The sequence below is a fragment of the Oncorhynchus nerka genome, linkage group LG24 (genome assembly GCF_034236695.1).
Source record: "Oncorhynchus nerka isolate Pitt River linkage group LG24, Oner_Uvic_2.0, whole genome shotgun sequence".
Classification (NCBI taxonomy): Eukaryota; Metazoa; Chordata; class Actinopteri; order Salmoniformes; family Salmonidae; genus Oncorhynchus; species Oncorhynchus nerka.
The window spans coordinates 12,219,520-12,242,260 of NC_088419.1; the positions used below are offsets into that span (position 1 = coordinate 12,219,520).

Here is a 22,741-nt window from a genome sequence, read left to right on the forward strand (position 1 = left end):
GAGGAGACGCAGTGGTCAAATGGAGTCTCCATCCTTTCAACGGCTGGGCGATAAGACCAATAGCATTTCACAATATTTTTGACGGTATTTTTAGTTTCTGAATAATACAAGTTCTAGATTTGCTTTATGAGTAGTGAGGGGGTGATCCTAGGGGTGAGCAACGCACATTCTAGGTGATTTCAATGGGTCTTTCTACATTCTGATTATATTATACTGTTTAAATCAAATTTAAAACAAAATCAGCATTTATCAATTTTCGGGACACTCATTTGAGATTATTTCCACACTACCGCGTAGCATACTACCAGATACCCATACACTTCCAGTCACTGTGTTAATGTTACTTAGCATTGGCTAGCAAAACTACCTCTAACTTCCTTCATACTTGAACACAAGATGTAAAAATGGTATCCACAAGTTCATTTGACTCTGGTGAACTAACTATCCCCTTTTTGTTCCTCAACTCCTCAAATTGCAGGAAAAGCAGAAGCTACTAAAAACGAGTATCAATGAACATTGATTCTGGAAAATGTATGCTCAGTTTGACGAGCTCAGCATTGCGATACCACATAGCGCTAGCAGCCTTTTAGCCAAAGACTGTTAGTCTGTTGTATAACTGTGCAATGAGCATTAAAAAAAAACTATTATATTAGGAATGGGCAACTCATTCTCATTCAGAAATAAGGTATTTCACTTGATTTCAACATCTGAACAGTGGACAGGCCTAGCATGCTGTTCTAACCGTTGGAGACGGACAGAAGGGTGTGTACAATTCAACTGCTCTACCTTGTTAGTTAGCAAATCGTTAAAAGTTTGTTAGACTTTCAATATAAAGATTAGCTCGCTACTCACTAGCATGTGTGGTCGTGCTTAAGAGATTGTTTATGAGAACTTGCTGTGTTAATTTTCTATAACGCCTCCTACATTATTAGTGAAATTTGGTTAAATTTGTAACAAAAAGTGCATTTTAATAGACTGCCTTGAAAGCCAGATCACTGATGATTGCAAAAAAAAAAGCAGGTTAAACTATTTTGATAAAATAATACAATTATTAGTGGGTCGTGTGATGTTGGAAGACTTATATTTAGCCTAGGTATAATTTCACAAACCCTGAATTCATTAGATTATTGCTAACGGTTTAAAATGTAATTTACCTTTAAATTATTGAACAACAAAGCTTAGAGAAAACATGTATTTATAAAAATTAGGGAGGTGATACACTGAACAAAAATATAAAACATGTAAAGTGACGGTCCCATGTTTCATGAGCCAAAATAAAAGATCCCAGAAATGTTCCATACGCACAAAAGCTTAATTTTCTCAAAAATGTTGTGCACAAATGTATTTAAATCTGTTAGCGAGCATTTCTCCTTTGCCAAGATACCCCAATTCAATTTACCTGTGTTGCATATCAAGAAGCTGATTATACAAGATGATTATTACACAGGTGCACCTTGTGCTGGGGACCATAAAAGGCCACTAAAATATGCAGTTTGTACTAACACAAAGCCACAGATGTCTCAAGTTGAGGGAGCATGCAATTGGTATGCTGACTGCTGGAATGTCCACCAGAGCTGTTGCCAGATAATATAATGTTCATTTGTCTACCATAAGCCGCCTCCAGCGGACAACAATAACAATTGTATTTTATCGATGTCAGTTTGAATGCACAGAGATACTGTGACAAGACCCATTGTCGTGCCATTCACCCGCCGCCATCATCTCATATTTCAGCATGATAATGCACGGCCCCATGTTACAAGGATCTGTACATAATTCCTGGAAGCTGAAAATTTCCCAATTCTTCCATGGCCTACATACTCAGACATGTCATTCAATGAGCATGTTTGGGATGCTCTGGTTAGACGCGTGCGACAGCATGTTCCAGTTACAGCCAATATCCAGCAACTTTGCACAGCCATTGAAGGGGTGTGAGACAACATTCCACAGGCCAATATCAACAGCCTGGTCAACTGTAAAGGAGATGTGTCACCCTGCATGAGACAAATGGTGGTCACACCAGATACGGACTGTTTTTCTGATCCACGTCCATACATTTTTTAAGGTATGTGTAATCAACAGATGCATATCTGTATTCCTAGTCATGTGAAATCCATAGATTAGGGCCCAATTAATTTATTTCAATTGACTGATTTCCTGACATGAACTCAGTAAAAACACTTAAATTGTTGCATATTGCGTTTAAATTTTTGTTCAGTGTATATAAATAGATAATCGCCCATAAATTTGAGAAAATAATCAGCCAGCCCTAGTAAGAACCAACGTTTTGGTCAGTGTTTCCCAGGGGAACCTTTAGTCATCTTCCTAAAATGTATTATTTTACTTAATGTAGCTAACATATTCACGCTTTGCCTATTCCTCTTTGATTTAGAATATACTTGCACAGACAACATGATGATTGAGGCCTACACCAGCAATGGTATCAGGCTGTATTAGCTAGCTATGTTTGCTACGACTCAGTACATGTATTAGCTATCCAGCTGATTAGCATTAGCAGCTAAAACGATTTAATTTAGCCACAACTTGCTTAGAAAAAAGACCAAACTAGCTGTTTTCAGAATGTAAGATAGTGTAGTTATAGAACGCTTATGGATTTATATTAGGAAGCAAAGTGTAAAGCAGTATTTTTGTCGGCAACATCTTTCTGCATCTGCTGCATTGACTATGCAGACTGAAGACAACTGCAAGTGGTTTCGTGGTCAATCAACAACTACAATCCTTGAGTGACAGGAGGCGGGACTTAGCGAGAGAGAGTAAGAGCGATGACTAAAGTAGCGGAGTAAACTATAAAAATTAAATGGACGTTACACACAGCGGAGTGGCGTATCACATTTAACATACCAAACATCGAAATACTGTGCATCAACCGGTCCGTGTATCAATACGCTTTATATAGTAAAATACGGTATAAGCTTTACCGCCCAGCCCAGGTTTGGAACTGGCAAAGATAAACTAGCTGCTCCCAAGGGTGCATGCTGGAAATCAAGTCGCAGCAGAATCCTATGCAGATACTCACCACTGACTGCAAATAGTAATTCATATTTTTATACCGTCTTATCCTCCATGGAGTTGGCTGTAATAGCCCTGTTGTCCAAGTGGCAATGGGGCAATAAACACCTGCACAGCAGTCTCCTTCTCCCACTGACCTTGGCAGCTAATTCACTCAGCTACAGTTCTTGCTGCTCAGGTGCACAGGAATCTGGGCTCTCCCTGGGTATACTAATGGGAGAAGGCCACTTCAAGCATATCAATTTAATAACGCCATCGATATATACAACACACAGGTTGGTGGTTGTAAAGTGTGTACATGTGTTTATTAACACAGAACATTCACAAGACCTGAATTTCAAAGAAAATTGTTGGTGAAGAAAACTGCAATTCATCAACATCTGCTATTCAGCAATTGTTCAAGGGGACTTTTAGGCTAAATATGTGATGTGGCCACTGGAATTAAGGGAGTGGAGTAGAGGCTGCCAGAAGGTTACAGTGTGAACTTGCTGCACTGGTCAATATTAGAGGGTGAGGCGCGGTCAATATGTCTGTCACTGATAATGAGGGGCAGATCACACGGCTGCCCTTCGGTGAACTAGCTAGACTCCCAGACGCTCAAGCCCTTGACCAATGTATTTGCTGAGATCAAACTTTGCTTTGTCAGTGTCAGAGTAATAAATACATGAACCTTGGTGGATATCAAAGGTCCAATACACTTATCTTAAAATTAACATGGAGGTGTAAAATGATGGGAGGACTGAAAAACCACAAACCTCCACTAAGGTATTTAGCCTGTTGGGCAGATGACAGCCTCCTTTTGACAGAGTAGAATCTTCATGGTTTGTGTTAAGTAGGACAAGACGTGGGCAAAACATTTGCTACAGAAAACTAAAATAAGTATTTTTCTAGGACAACTTTGAGCAGGCTAGTAAGCTTTTTTTGTGTGGACTGAACACAACCCTGATGTGTTGGATCAAACCAAAACCACAGAGACACAGGTCAGTCTCATGGACCTCCCTGTCACAAATCATGTGTAGGGCTTTGGGGACTGTTCATTATTCTAGGGTATCATTTGGCGGTCCTGGTTGAGTTCCAAAAGGACCATTCACACACAGGCCAAGGCTGAACCAAACAAGCCCAGAGGTTAGGCTTAGGCTAGAGGAGGATTGGTCTTGGATAGTCAAAACAGAGTTGTGGCACCTGCTGATCATAGCTCCGAGGACAGCAACAGTCTTACATTATAGTAATTCTGCAGACACTCTTACTCAGAGCAATTAGGGGTAAGTGCCTTGCTCAAGGGCATAACGAGAGATTTTCACCTAGTCAGCTCGGGGAATCGAACCAGCGACCTTTCAGTTACTGGACCAATGCTCTTAACCGCAAGACTACCTGCCGCCCTACATCTTTTCGGGAGCAGACACACTGGGGTGTAATCTCATTACTGACGTCAATGAAATGCCAAGGGAAGAGAATCCTCTCATTGTGTTGGAGGACTGCAGCCAAAAGGCCAGGTTGGACTACGTGTCTGGATTGGGGCAGATTGTGTGTGTGTGTGGTGGGGGGGGGGTTGCTTGTTATTTATTCTGAAAATTAACAAGTAGCCTAGTAGGTTAAATTAATAACTTTAGCCTCAAATTGGAACAGTCCTCCATTAACCTCGACCTGGAAAGTATAAACCTGAGGTTATTAGTCCCATCACCTGATTCTGAAACCAGTCCTTAGGCTCAACCTGGAGATGGTTACATTTGTATAACAGCTCTGACAAACAAAAAAGTAAACAATACCTGATAGGACAGAAGAAACGACAAAAATAGGCAACTGGTTTCTTTAACAAACAATCTTTGAGTTGCACAGTTTGTAATCGGAGACCAAGCACTGAGTCACTGTAGATACAGTCCAATAAACAGTACATTCACCTCTGTAAGAGAATATTAACCAGGCAACAGTTCAGAAACCACTGTTTAGTGTTGAGGTTTCGGGAACAAGGAATTGTAATGAAGGTATTGGTTATTTCACAATGTATATGCACAAGATATCATTACTTGTAATATAAGTAGGGAGGCTAAGTAGGTTTATTGGTTAATTAGAGAGAGAGAGAGAGAGCATGTTAAAATAACTTTAGAATTGATTCATGGAAATGTTGCTGTTTGCTGTCATTTCATTGTTCCAAATGATTGACTAACGTTACTAGGCCATCCCATTTTCAGAAATGGGGTTAACTAGTCAGCTAGTTATCGGTCTACCGTACATACCTAGCATAACTAGGATTACAAGTAATGGATCATTGCACATAGATTGCACGGGTTGTGACCGCTCGTACTGTCATATAACTTGTTATCAAATCTATCAATTTAACTTACCCCATTCCAGAAAGTCTGTCACGTGCTTCTCCCGTTTTAAAGGAGAGTTGCTGCATTCGTTGTACAAACATATCAATATATCCAGAAGGGTCTCGACGCTCAGTGAACTTGCATTATTTGGAGTTCCGTCCACTAGCAATTGCTCCAACTTCTTCAGGCGCACCTTCGCTGACATTTTTCTATCAATTAGCTACCACTCCCTTCGCCGAAGAATCGCTCCCCGAGTTAGTATGGGAGAAGAAATCGAGCTAACCCTGCCCCCTTCAAGCGCAACCGAAAAATACTTATTTGGCCAATATTGGAGCACTGAAGTCCCAGTCTCCAACTTGCTATATAGACGTGTACTAGTAGCTAGCTAAAAAAATAAGACCGACATGTTGTATAGAAAATGCTTTGTTTTTAGCGTCGCCCCTGTGTTCCCTTCACGCAGACTAGAGGCCCAGTGCGTCCCATTTGCTTTAATCCCGACAAATCTGTACTTTCTACCTAGAAAATGGGATGTCGGGTTTCCCCCAGTTGAATCTCAGGTTGACCGGTCGTCCATTCTCTCCTTCGGATTATCTGCTCGCTCGCATGCCCGATATATGTTCTTCAACACTGCTAAATAGAGGTATGTCCACCAAAATTGGGGAGTGGCTGTCTTTTCGTAGATGAATCCTTTTTTCTTACTAGCTTCTACGAGTAGCTAGCTGGTGTCTCTCACTATTGAGCGTAATATGGCAAAATTCGTGTCCAGCCTTGTCTCTCCCTACCTTGCAAAAGAATCCAGACCGGGGACTATGGAGTACCCGCCTGCCCACACCGGAAACGCTATGGATAGGTGACGTCATTCGATGATTGACAGACACTGGGAGTAAACTGGCACTGAGCTCACCAGCAGAACACCATCCTTATTATAATATCGATGTGTGGACAACACTTACCGGCACATATATTAGATAAAGAAGTTGAAGGATGTGTGTTAAAGGCATACCATACCAAAAACGAACGATATATATGTGTTAATATGCAAATAGACAATTTCACTACAATCTTTCTACCATTAGTGTTTATGCTTTGGGAATTGCTAAACATTTTTTATATTTGAATGACAGGACAAAAAACATACGGAGTAAAGTCATCATCATCATCATTATCATATAGCTGTGTGATTGACTGGAGAGTATAATGGTATGGTTGATGGAGAGGGAGAAGAGGACTATGGATTGTTGGATTCATGATGGGGTGGAGTGGTTGGGGAGGAGAGGAGAGGGACATGTTAGGGTGGTAGTGGTGGAGGAGAGGGACATGTTAGGGTGGTAGTGGTGGAGGAGGAGAGGGACATGTTGGGTGGTAGTGGTGGAGGAGGACAGGGACAGGACATGTTTGGGTGGTTTGTGGTGGAGGAGGAGAGGGACATGTTAGGGTGGTAGTGGTGGAGGAGAGGGACATGTTAGGATGGTAGTGGTGGAGGAGGAGAGGGACATGTTAGGGTGGTAGTGGTGGAGGAGGAGAGGGACATGTTAGGGTGGTAGTGGTGGAGGAGAGGGACATGTTAGGGTGGTAGTGGTGGAGGAGAGGGACATGTTAGGGTGATAGTGGTGGAGGAGAGGGACATGTTAGGGTGGTAGTGGTGGAGGAGGAGAGGGACATGTTAGGATGGTAGTGGTGGAGGAGGAGAGGGACATGTTAGGGTGGTAGTGTTGGAGGAGGACAGGGTCAGGACATGTTTGGGTGATAGTGTTGGAGGAGGACAGGGTCAGGACATGTTTGGGTGGTAGTGGTGGAGGAGGACAGGGACAGGACATGTTTGGGTGGTTTGTGGTAGAGGAGGAGAGGGACATGTTTGGGTGGTAGTGGTGGAGGAGAGGGACTGGACATGTTTGGTTGGTAGTGGTGGAGGAGGAGAGGGACAGGACATGTTAGGGTGGTAGTGGTGGAGGAGGAGAGGGACATGTTGGGGTGGTTGTGGTGGAGGAGGAGAGGGACATGTTGGGGTGGTAGTGGTGGAGGAGGAGAGGGACAGGACATGTTAGGATGGTAGTGGTGGAGGAGGAGAGGGACAGGACATGTTAGGGTAGTATTGGTAGGGGAGGAGAGGGACAGGACATGTTAGGATGGTAGTGGTGGAGGAGGAGAGGGACAGGACATGTTAGGATGGTAGTGGTGGAGGAGGAGAGGGACAGGACATGTTAGGATGGTAGTGGTGGAGGAGGAGAGGGACAGGACATGTTAGGATGGTAGTGGTGGAGGAGGAGAGGGACAGGACATGTTATGGTAGTATTGGTAGGGGAGGAGAGGGACAGGACATGTTAGGGTAGTATTGGTAGGAGAGGAGAGGGACAGGACATGTTAGGGTAGTATTGGTAGGGGAGGAGAGGGACAGGACGTGTTAGGGTAGTATTGGTAGGGGAGGAGAGGGACAGGACGTGTTAGGGTAGTATTGGTAGGGGAGGAGAGGGACAGGACATGACGGCCCTCCACTGGACAGCTCCCATGGTTGTCTCTTACCCAGACGATGTATGCAGATGCATTACTCACTGCCTTAGCTTGCATGGATTACATACACACACACACACACACGTACACACACACAGAAAAATTGAAAGGGCAACGAAACGTCACAAACACAAATGTAGAACATGTACTGTATTATGTCTTTACGGTGCATTCGGAAAGCACTCAGACCCCTTGACTTTTTCCAAATCAAATCAAATGAAATGTATTCATCTAGAAGTTCGTACATCAGCTGATATCTCAAAGTGCTGTACAGAAACCCAGCCTAAAACCCCAAACAGCAAGCAATGCAGGTGTAGAAGCACGGTGGCTAGGAAAAACTCCCTAGAAAGGCCAAAACCTAGGAAGAAACCTTAGAGAGGAACAAGGCTATGAGGGGTGGCCAGTCCTCTTCTGGCTGTGCCAGGTGGTGATTATAACAGAACATGGCCAAGATGTTCAAATGTTCATAAATGACTAGCATGGTCAAATAATAATAATCACAGGCAGAACATTTGAAACTGGAGCAGCAGCACGGCCAGGTGGACTGGGGACAGCAAGGAGTCATCATGCCAGGTAGTCCTGAGGCATGGTCCTAGGGCTCAGGTCCTCTGAGAGAGAGAAAGAAAAAGAGAAAGAGAGAATTAGAGAGAGCATACTTAAATTCACACAGGACACCGGATAAGACAGAAGTACTCCAGATATAACAAACAGACTCTAGCCCCCCGACACATAAACTACTGCAGCATAAATACTGGAGGCTGAGATAGGAGGGGTCATGAGACACTGTGGCCCCATCCGATGATACCCCCGGACAGGGCCAAACAGGAAGGATATAACCCCACCCACTTTGCCAAAGCACAGCCCCCACACCACTAGAGGGATATCTTCAACCACCAACTTACCATCCTGAGACAAGGCCGAGTATAGCCCACAAAGATCTCCACCACGGCACAACCCAAGGGGGGTGCCAACCCAGACAGGAAGATCACATCAGTGACTCAACCCACTCAAGTGACGCACCCCTCCTAGGGACGGCATGAAAGAGCACCAGTAAGCCAGTGACTCAGCCCCTGTAATAGGGTTAGAGGCAGAGAATCCCAGTGGAAAGAGGGGAACCGGCCAGGCAGAGACAGCAAGGGCGGTTCGTTGCTCCAGAGCCTTTCCGTTCACCTTCACACTCCTGGGCCAGACTACACTCAGTCATATGACCCACTGAAGAGATGAGTCTTCAGTAAAGACTTAAAGGTTGAGACCGAGTTTGCGTCTCTCACATGGGTAGGCAGACCATTCCATAAAAATGGAGCTCTATAGGAGAAAGCCCTACCTCCAGCTGTTTGCTTAGAAATTCTAGGGACAATTAGGAGGCCTGCGCCTTGTGACCATAGCGTACGTGTAGGTATGTATGGCAGGACCAAATCAGAGAGATAGGTAGGAGCAAGCCCATGTAATGCTTTGTAGGTTAGCAATAAAACCTTGAAATCAGCCCTTGCCTTGACAGGAAGCCAGTGTAGGGAGGCTAGCACTGGAGTAATATGATCCCCAATATTTTTTTTGACTTTTTCCACATTTTATTTCGTTACAGCCTTATTCTAAAATGTATTAAATTGTTTTTATCCCTCATCAATCTAAACACAATACCCCATAATGACAAGGCGAAAACAGGATTTTATCATTTTTAGCAAAGGCACATGACAGCTTGCCAAGATTCACGTCTGGAGGAAACCTGGCACCATCCCTACGGTGAACCATGGTGGTGGCAGCATAATGCTGTGGGGATGTTTTTCAGCAGCAGGGACTGGGAGACTAGTCAGGATTAAGGGAAAGATGAATGAAGCAAAGTACAGAGATCCTTGATCAAAACCTGCTCCAGAGCGCTCAGGACATCAGACTGGGGTGAAGGTTCACCTTCCAACAAGATAATGAGCCTAAGCACACAGCCAAGACAATGCATGAGTGGCTTCGGGACAAGTCTTTGAATGTTCTTGAGTGCCCCAGCCAAAGCCCGGACTTGAACGCGATCGAACATCCCTGACAGAGCTTGAGAGGATCTGCAGATAAAAATGGGAGAAACTCCCCAAATACAGGTGTGCCATGCTTGTAGCGTCATACCCAAGAAGCCTCGAGGCTGTAATCACTAACAAAGGTGCTTCCACAAAGTACTGAGTAAAGGGTCTGAATACTTATGGAAATGTTATATTTCAATTTTATTTTCTCTATTTTTTGTGAAAAATAAATAAAAACTTGCTTTTGCTTTGTCATTATGGGGAATTTAGTGTAGATTGATAAAGGAAAAAAACAATTCCATCCATTTTAGAATAAGGCTGTAACAAAATGTGGAAAGAGTCAAGGGGTCTGAATACTTTCCGAATGCACTGTATGTATGCATGTACTGTACGTGTGTATATTCAGGTAACTGTCAAAGTAATGGAAACACTTCAGTATTTGAGGGATACAAAGTCTAATGAATGCAGGGGCTTCCACACAGGTGTGGTTCCTCAGTTAAGTAGTGTCCCTTTCCTGCACTCAAATGACTAAATCTCCCTCTAGTGGCCTCATGGGTGGAATGTTATTATCATTTTTTTTAAAGTCACGATTAATCGACATTATACAATTTAAAAAATATACACTACAGTTCAAAAGTTTGGCGTCACTTAGAAATGTCCTTGTTTTTGCTTTTCTTTCAAAAACAAAGCCATTTCTAAGTGACCCTAAACGTTTGAACGGTAGTGTGTATCGTGTCAAACGGTTTTGTTATATTTCAGTCTTCTGTGATCTATTTAAAATTGAATATTGGGATGCAAATTCAACATTGAATTAATTTCAACTCTATATCTGACATGGTACAGCCCATAACCATGTGTGTGATGAGGTGTATACTTTCGTTTCAAAGTAGATTTGTTTAATACAATGAAGAAACACTCGGTGTGACCCTGATTTAGCCCATTGCAGTAATTATTATGCAATTAACATCCCATCATGCATAGGGCCATGTATAAAATGCCAGGCAGGCCATTATGTTGTCTACCTTGGCTATGCCCCCATAGGATGAAACTTCCCCAATCCAGAGGGTACAAGTGGTCACTGAATGGTTTAGTAAGCATGAAAACAATGTAAGCCAAATGCCATGGCCATCCAGTCACCAGATCTCAGTTGAAAACTTATGGGAGACTCTGGTGGAGCGCCTGAGACAGCGTTTTCCAACACCATCAACAAAACACCAAATGATGGCATTTCTTGTGGAATAACTCCAATAGAGTTCCAGACTCTTGTAGAATAAATGCCAAGGTGTATTGAAGCTGTTCTGGCAGGTGGTGGCCCAACGCCCTAGTAGGACAATTGATGTTGGTGTGTCCTTTATTTTGGCAGTTACCTGTATGTATATATGAATGTATAGTGCGCACACACCCACACACACACACACCCAAACACACACACACACACACACACACACAAACACACACACACACACATACACACACACACACACACACACACGCCCACCCAAACACACACACACACACACACACCCAAACACACACACACACCCAAACACACGCACACACACACACACACACCCAAACACACAAACACACACACAAAGAGCCTACAGTGTAATCCTCATGGAAAAGTCCTATGGGAATCTCATGAGAGAAATCCCAACAGTCAATACATTACTAGACACAACATTACTGACAGGTTTATTGTCCGTTTGGAATGTGGAGTTAGCGTGTTGGATGAGTAAAATAATATTACCTGAAATATGGACAGACAATGATCGTGTTGTTTCTACATCATGTCTGAGCAATTTCATTTCAATCACTTGTGACTGGACATTTTTTCAAACAGCAACCAGAACAATGGAACCAATCCTCAAGCTATTCAGTCTTACAGTATTTGTATTCAACCAATGCATGCAATATTGTAACAAAAAGATGAGTCGGGTCTGAAACATTAAGAACAGGGAGGGAGAACAGCCCTAACTCGACCGGTGTTGCAGGAAGTTCCTGCCTGCTCGCCAGACATTCCTTCACTGACAGGGAGGGGAGGGGGGAGACCATGAGCACCAAAAGATCTGACTCAACATGCCCAGGCCTGAGGTTGAGCGTGTGTTTGTATGGCTGTGTTAGTGTACGTTGCATTATTGTGTTTTGGTTGTGGTGGTGGAGGGGGGATATCTCTCTCTCTCTCTCTGTGTGTGTGTGTGTGTGTGTGTGTGTGTGTGTGTGTGTGTGTGTGTGTGTGTGTGTGTGTGTGTGTGTGTGTGTTGTGTGTGGATGCGTGTTGGTTGTAAATAGCCTTTTAAGGGCAAAAAGCTTGGTGGAAGTATTAGTGGAGCATCAGTCTTTGAAGAACCCTGCAGTGATTGACGACCACTCTACTGATAACTACTCTACTGACAACTACTCTACTGACAACTACTCTACTGACATGACAACTACTCTACTGACAACTACTCTACTGACAACTACTCTACTGACAACTACTCTACTGACAACTACTCCGCTGACAACTACTCCGCTGACAACTACTCCACTGACAACTACTCTACTGACAGCTACTCTACTGACAACTACTCTACTGACAACTACTCTACTGACAACTACTCTACTGACAACTGACAACTACTCTACTGACATGACAACTACTCTACTGACAACTACTCTACTGACAACAAATCTAATGACAACTACTCTACTGACAACTACTCTACTGACAACTACTCTGCTGACAACTACTCTACTGACAACTACTCTACTGACAACTACTCTGCTGACAACTACTCTACTGACAACTACTCTACTGACAACTACTCTACTGACATGACAACTACTCTACTGAAAACTACTCTGCTGACAACTACTCTACTGACAACTACTCTGCTGACAACTACTCTACTGACAACTACTCTGCTGACAACTACTCTACTGACAACTACTCTGCTGACAACTACTCTACTGACAACTACTCTACTGACATGACAACTACTCTACTGACAACTACTCTGCTGACAACTACTCTGCTGACAACTACTCTACTGACAACTACTCTACTGACATGACAACTACTCTGCTGACAACTACTCTACTGACAACTACTCTACTCTACTGACAACTACTCTACTGACATGACAACTACTCTGCTGACAACTACTCTACTGACAACTACTCTACTGACAACTACTCTACTGACAACTACTCTACTGACATGACAACTACTCTGCTGACAACTACTCTGCTGACAACTACTCTACTGACAACTACTCTACTGACAACTACTCTACTGACAACTACTCTACTGACATGACAACTACTCTGCTGACAACTACTCTACTCACAGCTACTCTACTGACAACTACTCTACTGACATGACAACTACTCTGCTGACAACTACTCTACTGACAACTACTCTACTGACAACTACTCTACTGACAACTACTCTACTGACATGACAACTACTCTGCTGACAACTACTCTACTGACAACTACTCTACTGACAACTACTCTACTGACAACTACTCTGCTGACAACTACTCTACTGACAACTACTCTGCTGACAACTACTCTACTGACAACTACTCTGCTGACAACTACTCTACTGACAACTACTCTGCTGACAACTACTCTACTGACAACTACTCTACTGACAACTACTCTACTGACAACTACTCTACTGACATGACAACTACTCTACTGACAACTACTCTACTGACAACTACTCTACTGACAACTACTCTACTGACAACTACTCTATTGACAACTACTCTATTGACAACTACTCTACTGACAACTACTCTACTGACAACTACTCTACTAACAACTACTCTACTGACAACTACTCTACTGACAACTACTCTACTGACATGACAACTACTCTACTGACAACTACTCTACTGACAACTACTCTACTGACAACTACTCTGCTGACATGACAACTACTCTGCTGACAACTACTCTGCTGACAACTACTCTACTGACAACTACTCTACTGACAACTACTCTGCTGACAACTACTCTACTGACAACTACTCTACTGACAACTACTCTACTGACAACTACTCTACTGACATGACAACTACTCTACTGACAACTACTCTGCTGACAACTACTCTACTGACAACTACTCTACTGACAACTACTCTACTGACAACTACTCTATTGACAACTACTCTACTGACAACTACTCTACTGACAACTACTCTGCTGACAACTACTCTATTGACAACTACTCTACTGACAACTACTCTACTGACAACTACTCTACTGACAACTACTCTACTGACAACTACTCTGCTGACAACTACTCTATTGACAACTACTCTACTGACAACTACTCTACTGACAACTACTCTGCTGACAACTACTCTATTGACAACTACTCTACTGACAACTACTCTACTCACAGCTACTCTACTGACAACTACTCTACTAACAACTACTCTACTGACAACTACTCTACTGACAACTACTCTACTGACATGACAACTACTCTACTGACAACTACTCTACTGACAACTACTCTGCTGACAACTACTCTACTGACAAATGGTCTACTGACAACTACTCTACTGACAACTACTCTACTGACAACTACTCTATTGACAACTACTCTATTGACAACTACTCTACTGACAACTGCTCTACTGACAACTACTCTATTGACAACTACTCTACTGACATGACAACTACTCTACTGACAACTACTCTACTGACAACTACTCTATTGACAACTACTCTACTGACAACTACTCTACTGACAACTACTCTACTGACAACTACTCTACTGACAACTACTCTACTAACAACTAATCTACTGACATGACAACTACTCTACTGATAACTACTCTACTGACAACTACTCTACTAACAACTACTCTACTAATCTACTAACAACTACTCTGCTGACAACTACTCTATTGACAACTACTCTACTGTCAACTACTCTACTGACAACTACTCTACTGACAACTACTCTACTGACAACTACTCTGCTGACAACTACTCTATTGACAACTACTCTACTGACAACTACTCTACTCACAGCTACTCTACTGACAACTACTCTACTGACAACTACTCTACTGACATGACAACTACTCTGCTGACAACTACTCTACTCACAGCTACTCTACTGACAACTACTCTACTGACATGACAACTACTCTGCTGACAACTACTCTACTGACAACTACTCTACTGACAACTACTCTACTGACAACTACTCTGCTGACAACTACTCTACTGACAACTACTCTGCTGACAACTACTCTACTGACAACTACTCTGCTGACAACTACTCTACTGACAACTACTCTGCTGACAACTACTCTACTGACAACTACTCTACTGACATGACAACTACTCTACTGACAACTACTCTACTGACAACTACTCTACTGACAACTACTCTGCTGACAACTACTCTATTGACAACTACTCTACTGACAACTACTCTGCTGACAACTACTCTATTGACAACTACTCTACTGACAACTACTCTACTGACAACTACTCTACTGACAACTACTCTACTGACAACTACTCTACTGACAACTACTCTACTGACAACTACTCTACTGACAACTACTCTACTGACATGACAACTACTCTACTGACAACTACTCTGCTGACAACTACTCTACTGACAACTACTCTGCTGACAACTACTCTGCTGACAACTACTCTACTGACAACTACTCTACTGACAACTACTCTACTGACAACTACTCTACTGACATGACAACTACTCTACTGACAACTACTCTACTGACAACTACTCTGCTGACAACTACTCTACTGACAACTACTCTACTGACAACTACTCTACTGACAACTACTCTACTGACAACTACTCTACTGACAACTACTCTACTGACAACTACTCTACTGACAACTACTCTATTGACAACTACTCTACTGACAACTACTCTATTGACAACTACTCTACTGACAACTACTCTACTGACAACTACTCTACTGACAACTACTCTACTGACAACTACTCTACTGACAACTACTCTACTGACAACTACTCTGCTGACAACTACTCTACTGACAACTACTGTACTAACAACTACTCTACTGACAACTACTCTACTGACAACTACTCTACTAACAACTACTCTACTGACAACTACTCTACTGACAACTACTCTACTGACATGACAACTACTCTACTGACAACTACTCTGCTGACAACTACTCTACTGACAACTACTCTACTGACAACTACTCTACTGACAACTACTCTACTGACAACTACTCTACTGACAACTACTCTGCTGACAACTACTCTACTGACAACTACTCTACTGACAACTACTCTGACACAACTACTGACAACTACTCTACTGACAACTACTCTACTGACAACTACTCTGCTGACAACTACTCTACTGACAACTACTCTACTGACAACTACTCTACTGACAACTACTCTACTGACAACTACTCTGCTGACAACTACTCTACTGACAACTACTCTACTGACAACTACTCTACTGACAACTACTCTACTGACAACTACTCTACTGACAACTACTCTACTGACAACTACTCTACTGACAACTACTCTACTGACAACTACTCTGACAACTACTCTATTGACAACTACTCTACTGACAACTACTCTACTGACAACTACTCTACTGACAACTACTCTACTGACAACTACTCTGACAACTACAACAACTACTCTACTGACAACTACTCTACTGACAACTACTCTACTGACAACTACTCTACTGACAACTACTCTGCTGACAACTACTCTGCTGACAACTACTCTACTGACAACTACTCTGCTGACAACTACTCTACTGACAACTACTCTACTGACAACTACTCTACTGACAACTACTCTACTGACATGACAACTACTCTACTGACAACTACTCTACTGACAACTACTCTACTGACAACTACTCTACTGACAACTACTCTACTGACAACTACTCTACTGACAACTACTCTACTGACAACTACTCTACTGACAACTACTCTACTGACAACTGACAACTACTCTACTGACAACTACTCTACTGACAACTACTCTACTGACAACTACTCTACTGACAACTACTCTGCTGACAACTACTCTACTGACAACTACTCTACTGACAACTACTCTACTGACAACTACTCTGCTGACAACTACTCTACTGACAACTACTCTACTGACAACTACTCTACTGACAACTACTCTACTGACAACTACTCTACTGACAACTACTCTACTCTACTGACAACTACTCTACTGACATGACAACTACTCTACTGACAACTACTCTGCTGACAACTACTCTACTGACAACTACTCTACTGACAACTACTCTACTGACAACTACTCTACTGACAACTACTCTACTGACAACTACTCTACTGACAACTACTCTACTGACAACTACTCTACTGACAACTACTCTACTGACAACTACTCTACTGACAACTACTCTACTGACAACTACTCTACTGACAACTACTCTACTGACAACTACTCTACTGACAACTACTCTACTGACAACTACTCTACTGACAACTACTCTACTGACAACTACTCTGCTGACAACTACTCTACTGACATGACAACTACTCTACTGACAACTACTCTACTGACAACAAATCTAATGACAACTACTCTACTGACAACTACTCTACTGACAACTACTCTACTGACAACTACTCTACTGACAACTACTCTGCTGACAACTACTCTGCTGACAACTACTCTACTGACAACTACTCTACTGACAACTACTCTACTGACATGACAACTACTCTACTGACAACTACTCTACTGACAACTACTCTACTGACAACTACTCTGCTGACAACTACTCTACTGACAACTACTCTGCTGACAACTGACAACTACTCTGCTGACAACTACTCTACTGACAACTACTCTACTGACAACTACTCTACTGACAACAACTACTCTACTGACAACTACTCTGCTGACAACTACTCTACTGACAACTACTCTACTGACAACTACTCTACTGACAACTACTCTACTGACAACTACTCTACTGACAACTACTCTGCTGACAACTACTCTACTGACAACTACTCTACTGACAACTACTCTACTGACAACTACTCTACTGACAACTACTCTGACAACTACTCTACTGACAACTACTCTACTGACAACTACTCTACTGACATGACAACTACTCTACTGACAACTACTCTACTGACAACTACTCTACTGACAACTACTCTACTGACATGACAACTACTCTACTGACAACTACTCTACTGACAACTACTCTACTGACAACTACTCTACTGACAACTACTCTACTGACAACTACTCTACTGACATGACAACTACTCTGCTGACAACTACTCTACTGACAACTACTCTACTGACAACTACTCTACTGACAACTACTCTACTGACAACTACTCTGCTGACAACTACTCTACTGACAACTACTCTACTGACAACTACTCTACTGACAACAACTACTCTGCTGACAACTACTCTACTGACAACTACTCTACTGACAACTACTCTACTGACAACTACTCTACTGACAACTACTCTACTGACATGACAACTACTCTGCTGACAACTACTCTACTGACAACTACTCTACAACTACTCTACTGACAACTACTCTGCTGACAACTACTCTACTGACAACTACTCTACAACTACTCTACTGACAACTACTCTACTCTGACAACTACTCTACTGACAACTACTCTGCTGACAACTACTCTACTGACAACTACTCTACTGACAACTACTCTACTGACAACTACTCTGACTGACAACTACTCTACTGACAACTACTCTGCTGACAACTACTCTACTGACAACTACTCTACTGACAACTACTCTGCTGACAACTACTCTACTGACAACTACTCTACTGACAACTACTCTACTGACAACTACTCTACTGACAACTACTCTGCTGACAACTACTCTACTGACAACTACTCTACTGACAACTACTCTACTGACAACTACTCTACTGACAACTGACAACTACTCTACTGACAACTACTCTACTGACAACTACTCTACTGACACAACTACTCTGCTGACAACTACTCTGCTGACAACTACTCTACTGACATGACAACTGACTCTAACAACTACTCTACTGACAACTACTCTACTGACAACTACTCTACTGACAACTACTCTACTGACAACTACTCTACTGACAACTACTCTACTGACAACTACTCTACTGACAACTACTCTGCTGACAACTACTCTACTGACAACTACTCTACTGACAACTACTCTACTGACAACTACTCTACTGACAACTACTCTACTGACAACTACTCTACTGACAACTACTCTGACAACTACTCTACTGACAACTACTCTGCTGACAACTACTCTACTGACAACTACTCTACTGACAACTACTCTGACTAACAACTACTCTACTGACATGACAACTACTCTACTGACAACTACTCTACTGACAACTACTCTACTGACAACTACTCTACTGACAACTACTCTACTGACATGACAACTACTCTCTGCTGACAACTCTACTGACTACTCTGCTGACAACTACTCTACTGACAACTACTCTGCTGACAACTACTCTACTGACAACTACTCTACTGACAACTACTCTACTGACAACTACTCTACTGACAACTACTCTGCTGACAACTACTCTGCTGACAACTCTGACAACTACTCTACTGACAACTACTCTACTGACAACTACTCTACTGACAACTACTCTACTGACATGACAACTACTCTGCTGACAACTACTCTACTGACAACAACTACTCTGCTGACATGACAACTACTCTGACAACTACTCTACTGACAACTACTCTACTGACAACTACTCTACTGACAACTACTCTACTGACATGACAACTACTCTGCTGACAACTACTCTACTGACAACTACTCTACTGACAACTACTCTACTGACAACTACTCTGCTGACAACTACTCTACTGACAACTACTCTACTGACAACTACTCTACTGACAACTACTCTGCTGACAACTACTCTACTGACAACTACTCTACTGACAACTACTCTACTGACAACTACTCTGCTGACAACTACTCTACTGACAACTACTCTACTGACAACTACTCTACTGACAACTACTCTACTGACATGACAACTACTCTACTGACAACTACTCTACTGACAACTACTCTACTGACAACTACTCTACTGACAACTACAACTACTCTACTGACAACTACTCTACTGACAACTACTCTACTGACAACTACTCTACTGACAACTACTCTACTGACAACTACTCTACTGACAACTACTCTACTGACAACTACTCTACTGACAACTACTCTACTGACAACTACTCTACTGACAACTACTCTGACAACTACTCTGCTGACATGACAACTACTCTGCTGACAACTACTCTGCTGACAACTACTCTACTGACAACTACTCTGCTGACAACTACTCTGCTGACAACTACTCTGACAACTACTCTACTGACTACTCTACTGACAACTACTCTACTGACAACTACTCTACTGACATGACAACTACTCTGACAACTACTCTGCTGACAACTACTCTACTGACAACTACTCTACTGACAACTACTCTACTGACAACTGACAACTACTCTGACAACTACTCTACTGACAACTACTCTACTGACAACTACTCTACTGACAACTACTCTACTGACAACTACTCTACTGACAACTACTCTACTGACAACTACTCTACTGACAACTACTCTGCTGACAACTACTCTACTGACAACTACTCTACTGACAACTACTCTAACAACTACTCTGCTGACAACTACTCTGCTGACAACTACTCTACTGACAACTACTCTACTGACAACTACTCTACTGACAACTACTCTACTGACAACTACTCTACTGACAACTACTCTACTGACAACTACTCTACTGACAACTACTCTACTGACAACTACTCTACTGACAACTACTCTGCTGACAACTACTCTACTGACAAATGGTCTACTGACAACTACTCTACTGACAACTACTCTACTGACAAATGGTCTACTGACAACTACTCTACTGACAACTACTCTACTGACAACTACTCTACTGACAACTACTCTACTGACAACTACTCTACTGACAACTACTCTACTGACAACTACTCTACTGACAACTACTCTACTGACAACTACTCTACTGACAACTACTCTGCTGACAACTACTCTACTGACAACTACTGTACTAACAACTACTCTACTGACAACTACTCTACTGACAACTACTCTACTGACAACTACTCTATTGACAACTACTCTATTGACAACTACTCTACTGACAACTACTCTACTGACAACTACTCTACTAACAACTACTCTACTAATCTACTAACAACTACTCTGCTGACAACTACTCTATTGACAACTACTCTACTGTCAACTACTCTACTGACAACTACTCTACTGACAACTACTCTACTGACAACTACTCTGCTGACAACTACTCTGACAACTACTCTATGACAACTACTCTACTGACAACTACTCTACTGACAACTACTCTACTGACAACTACTCTGCTGACAACTACTCTACTGACATGACAACTACTCTGCTGACAACTACTCTGCTGACAACTACTCTACTGACAACTACTCTACTGACAACTGACAACTACTGACAACTACTCTACTGACAACTACTCTACTGACAACTACTCTACTGACAACTACTCTGACAACTACTCTACTGACAACTACTCTACTGACAACTACTCTACTGACAACTACTCTGCTGACAACTACTCTACTGACAACTACTCTGCTGACAACTACTCTACTGACAACTACTCTACTGACAACTACTCTACTGACAACTACTCTACTGACAACTACTCTACTGACAACTACTCTGCTGACAACTACTCTACTGACAACTCTACTGACAACTACTCTGACAACTACTCTGCTGACAACTACTCTACTGACAACTACTCTACTGACAACTCTACTGACTCTACTGACAACTACTCTACTGACAACTACTCTACTGACAACTACTCTACTGACAACTACTCTACTGACAACTACTCTACTGACAACTACTCTACTGACAACTACTCTGCTGACAACTACTCTGCTGACAACTACTCTGCTGACAACTACTCTACTGACAACTACTCTACTGACAACTAACAACTACTCTACTGACAACTACTCTACTGACAACTACTCTACTGACAACTACTCTACTGACAACTACTCTACTGACTACTCTACTGACAACTACTCTACTGACAACTACTCTACTGACAACTACTCTACTGACAACAACTACTCTACTGACAACTACTCTACTGACAACTACTCTACTGACAACAACTACTCTACTGACAACTACTCTACTGACAACTACTCTGCTGACAACTACTCTACTGACAACTACTCTACTGACAACTACTCTACTGACAACTACTCTGACAACTACTCTACTGACAACTACTCTACTGACAACTACTCTACTGACAACTACTCTACTGACAACTACTCTACTGACAACTACTCTACTGACAACTACTCTACTGACAACTACTCTACTGACAACTACTCTACTGACAACTACTCTGCTGACAACTACTCTACTGACAACTACTCTACTGACAACTACTCTACTGACAACTACTCTACTGACAACTACTCTACTGACAACTACTCTACTGACAACTACTCTACTGACAACTACTCTACTGACAACTACTCTACTGACAACTACTGACAACTACTCTACTGACAACAACTACTCTACTGACAACTACTCTACTGACAACTACTCTACTGACAACTACTCTACTGACAACTACTCTACTGACAACTACTCTACTGACAACTACTCTACTGACAACTCTACTGACAACTACTCTACTGA

The 22,741-nt window shown here is 42.2% G+C and overlaps 1 protein-coding gene across 1 annotated transcript in view; it reads right to left on the reverse strand.

Annotated features, from left to right (window-relative positions):
• LOC115118912 (serine/threonine-protein kinase MRCK beta-like) overlaps window positions 1-6,159 on the reverse strand; it is a 127,931-nt gene extending 121,772 nt beyond the window's left edge. The window contains 1 exon segment of the mRNA XM_065008611.1: window positions 5,373-6,159. Within this exon segment, the coding sequence (XP_064864683.1) occupies window positions 5,373-5,547 (175 nt within the window). The 5' untranslated portion in view covers window positions 5,548-6,159.
• Window positions 6,160-22,741: the final 16,582 nt, after the last annotated feature.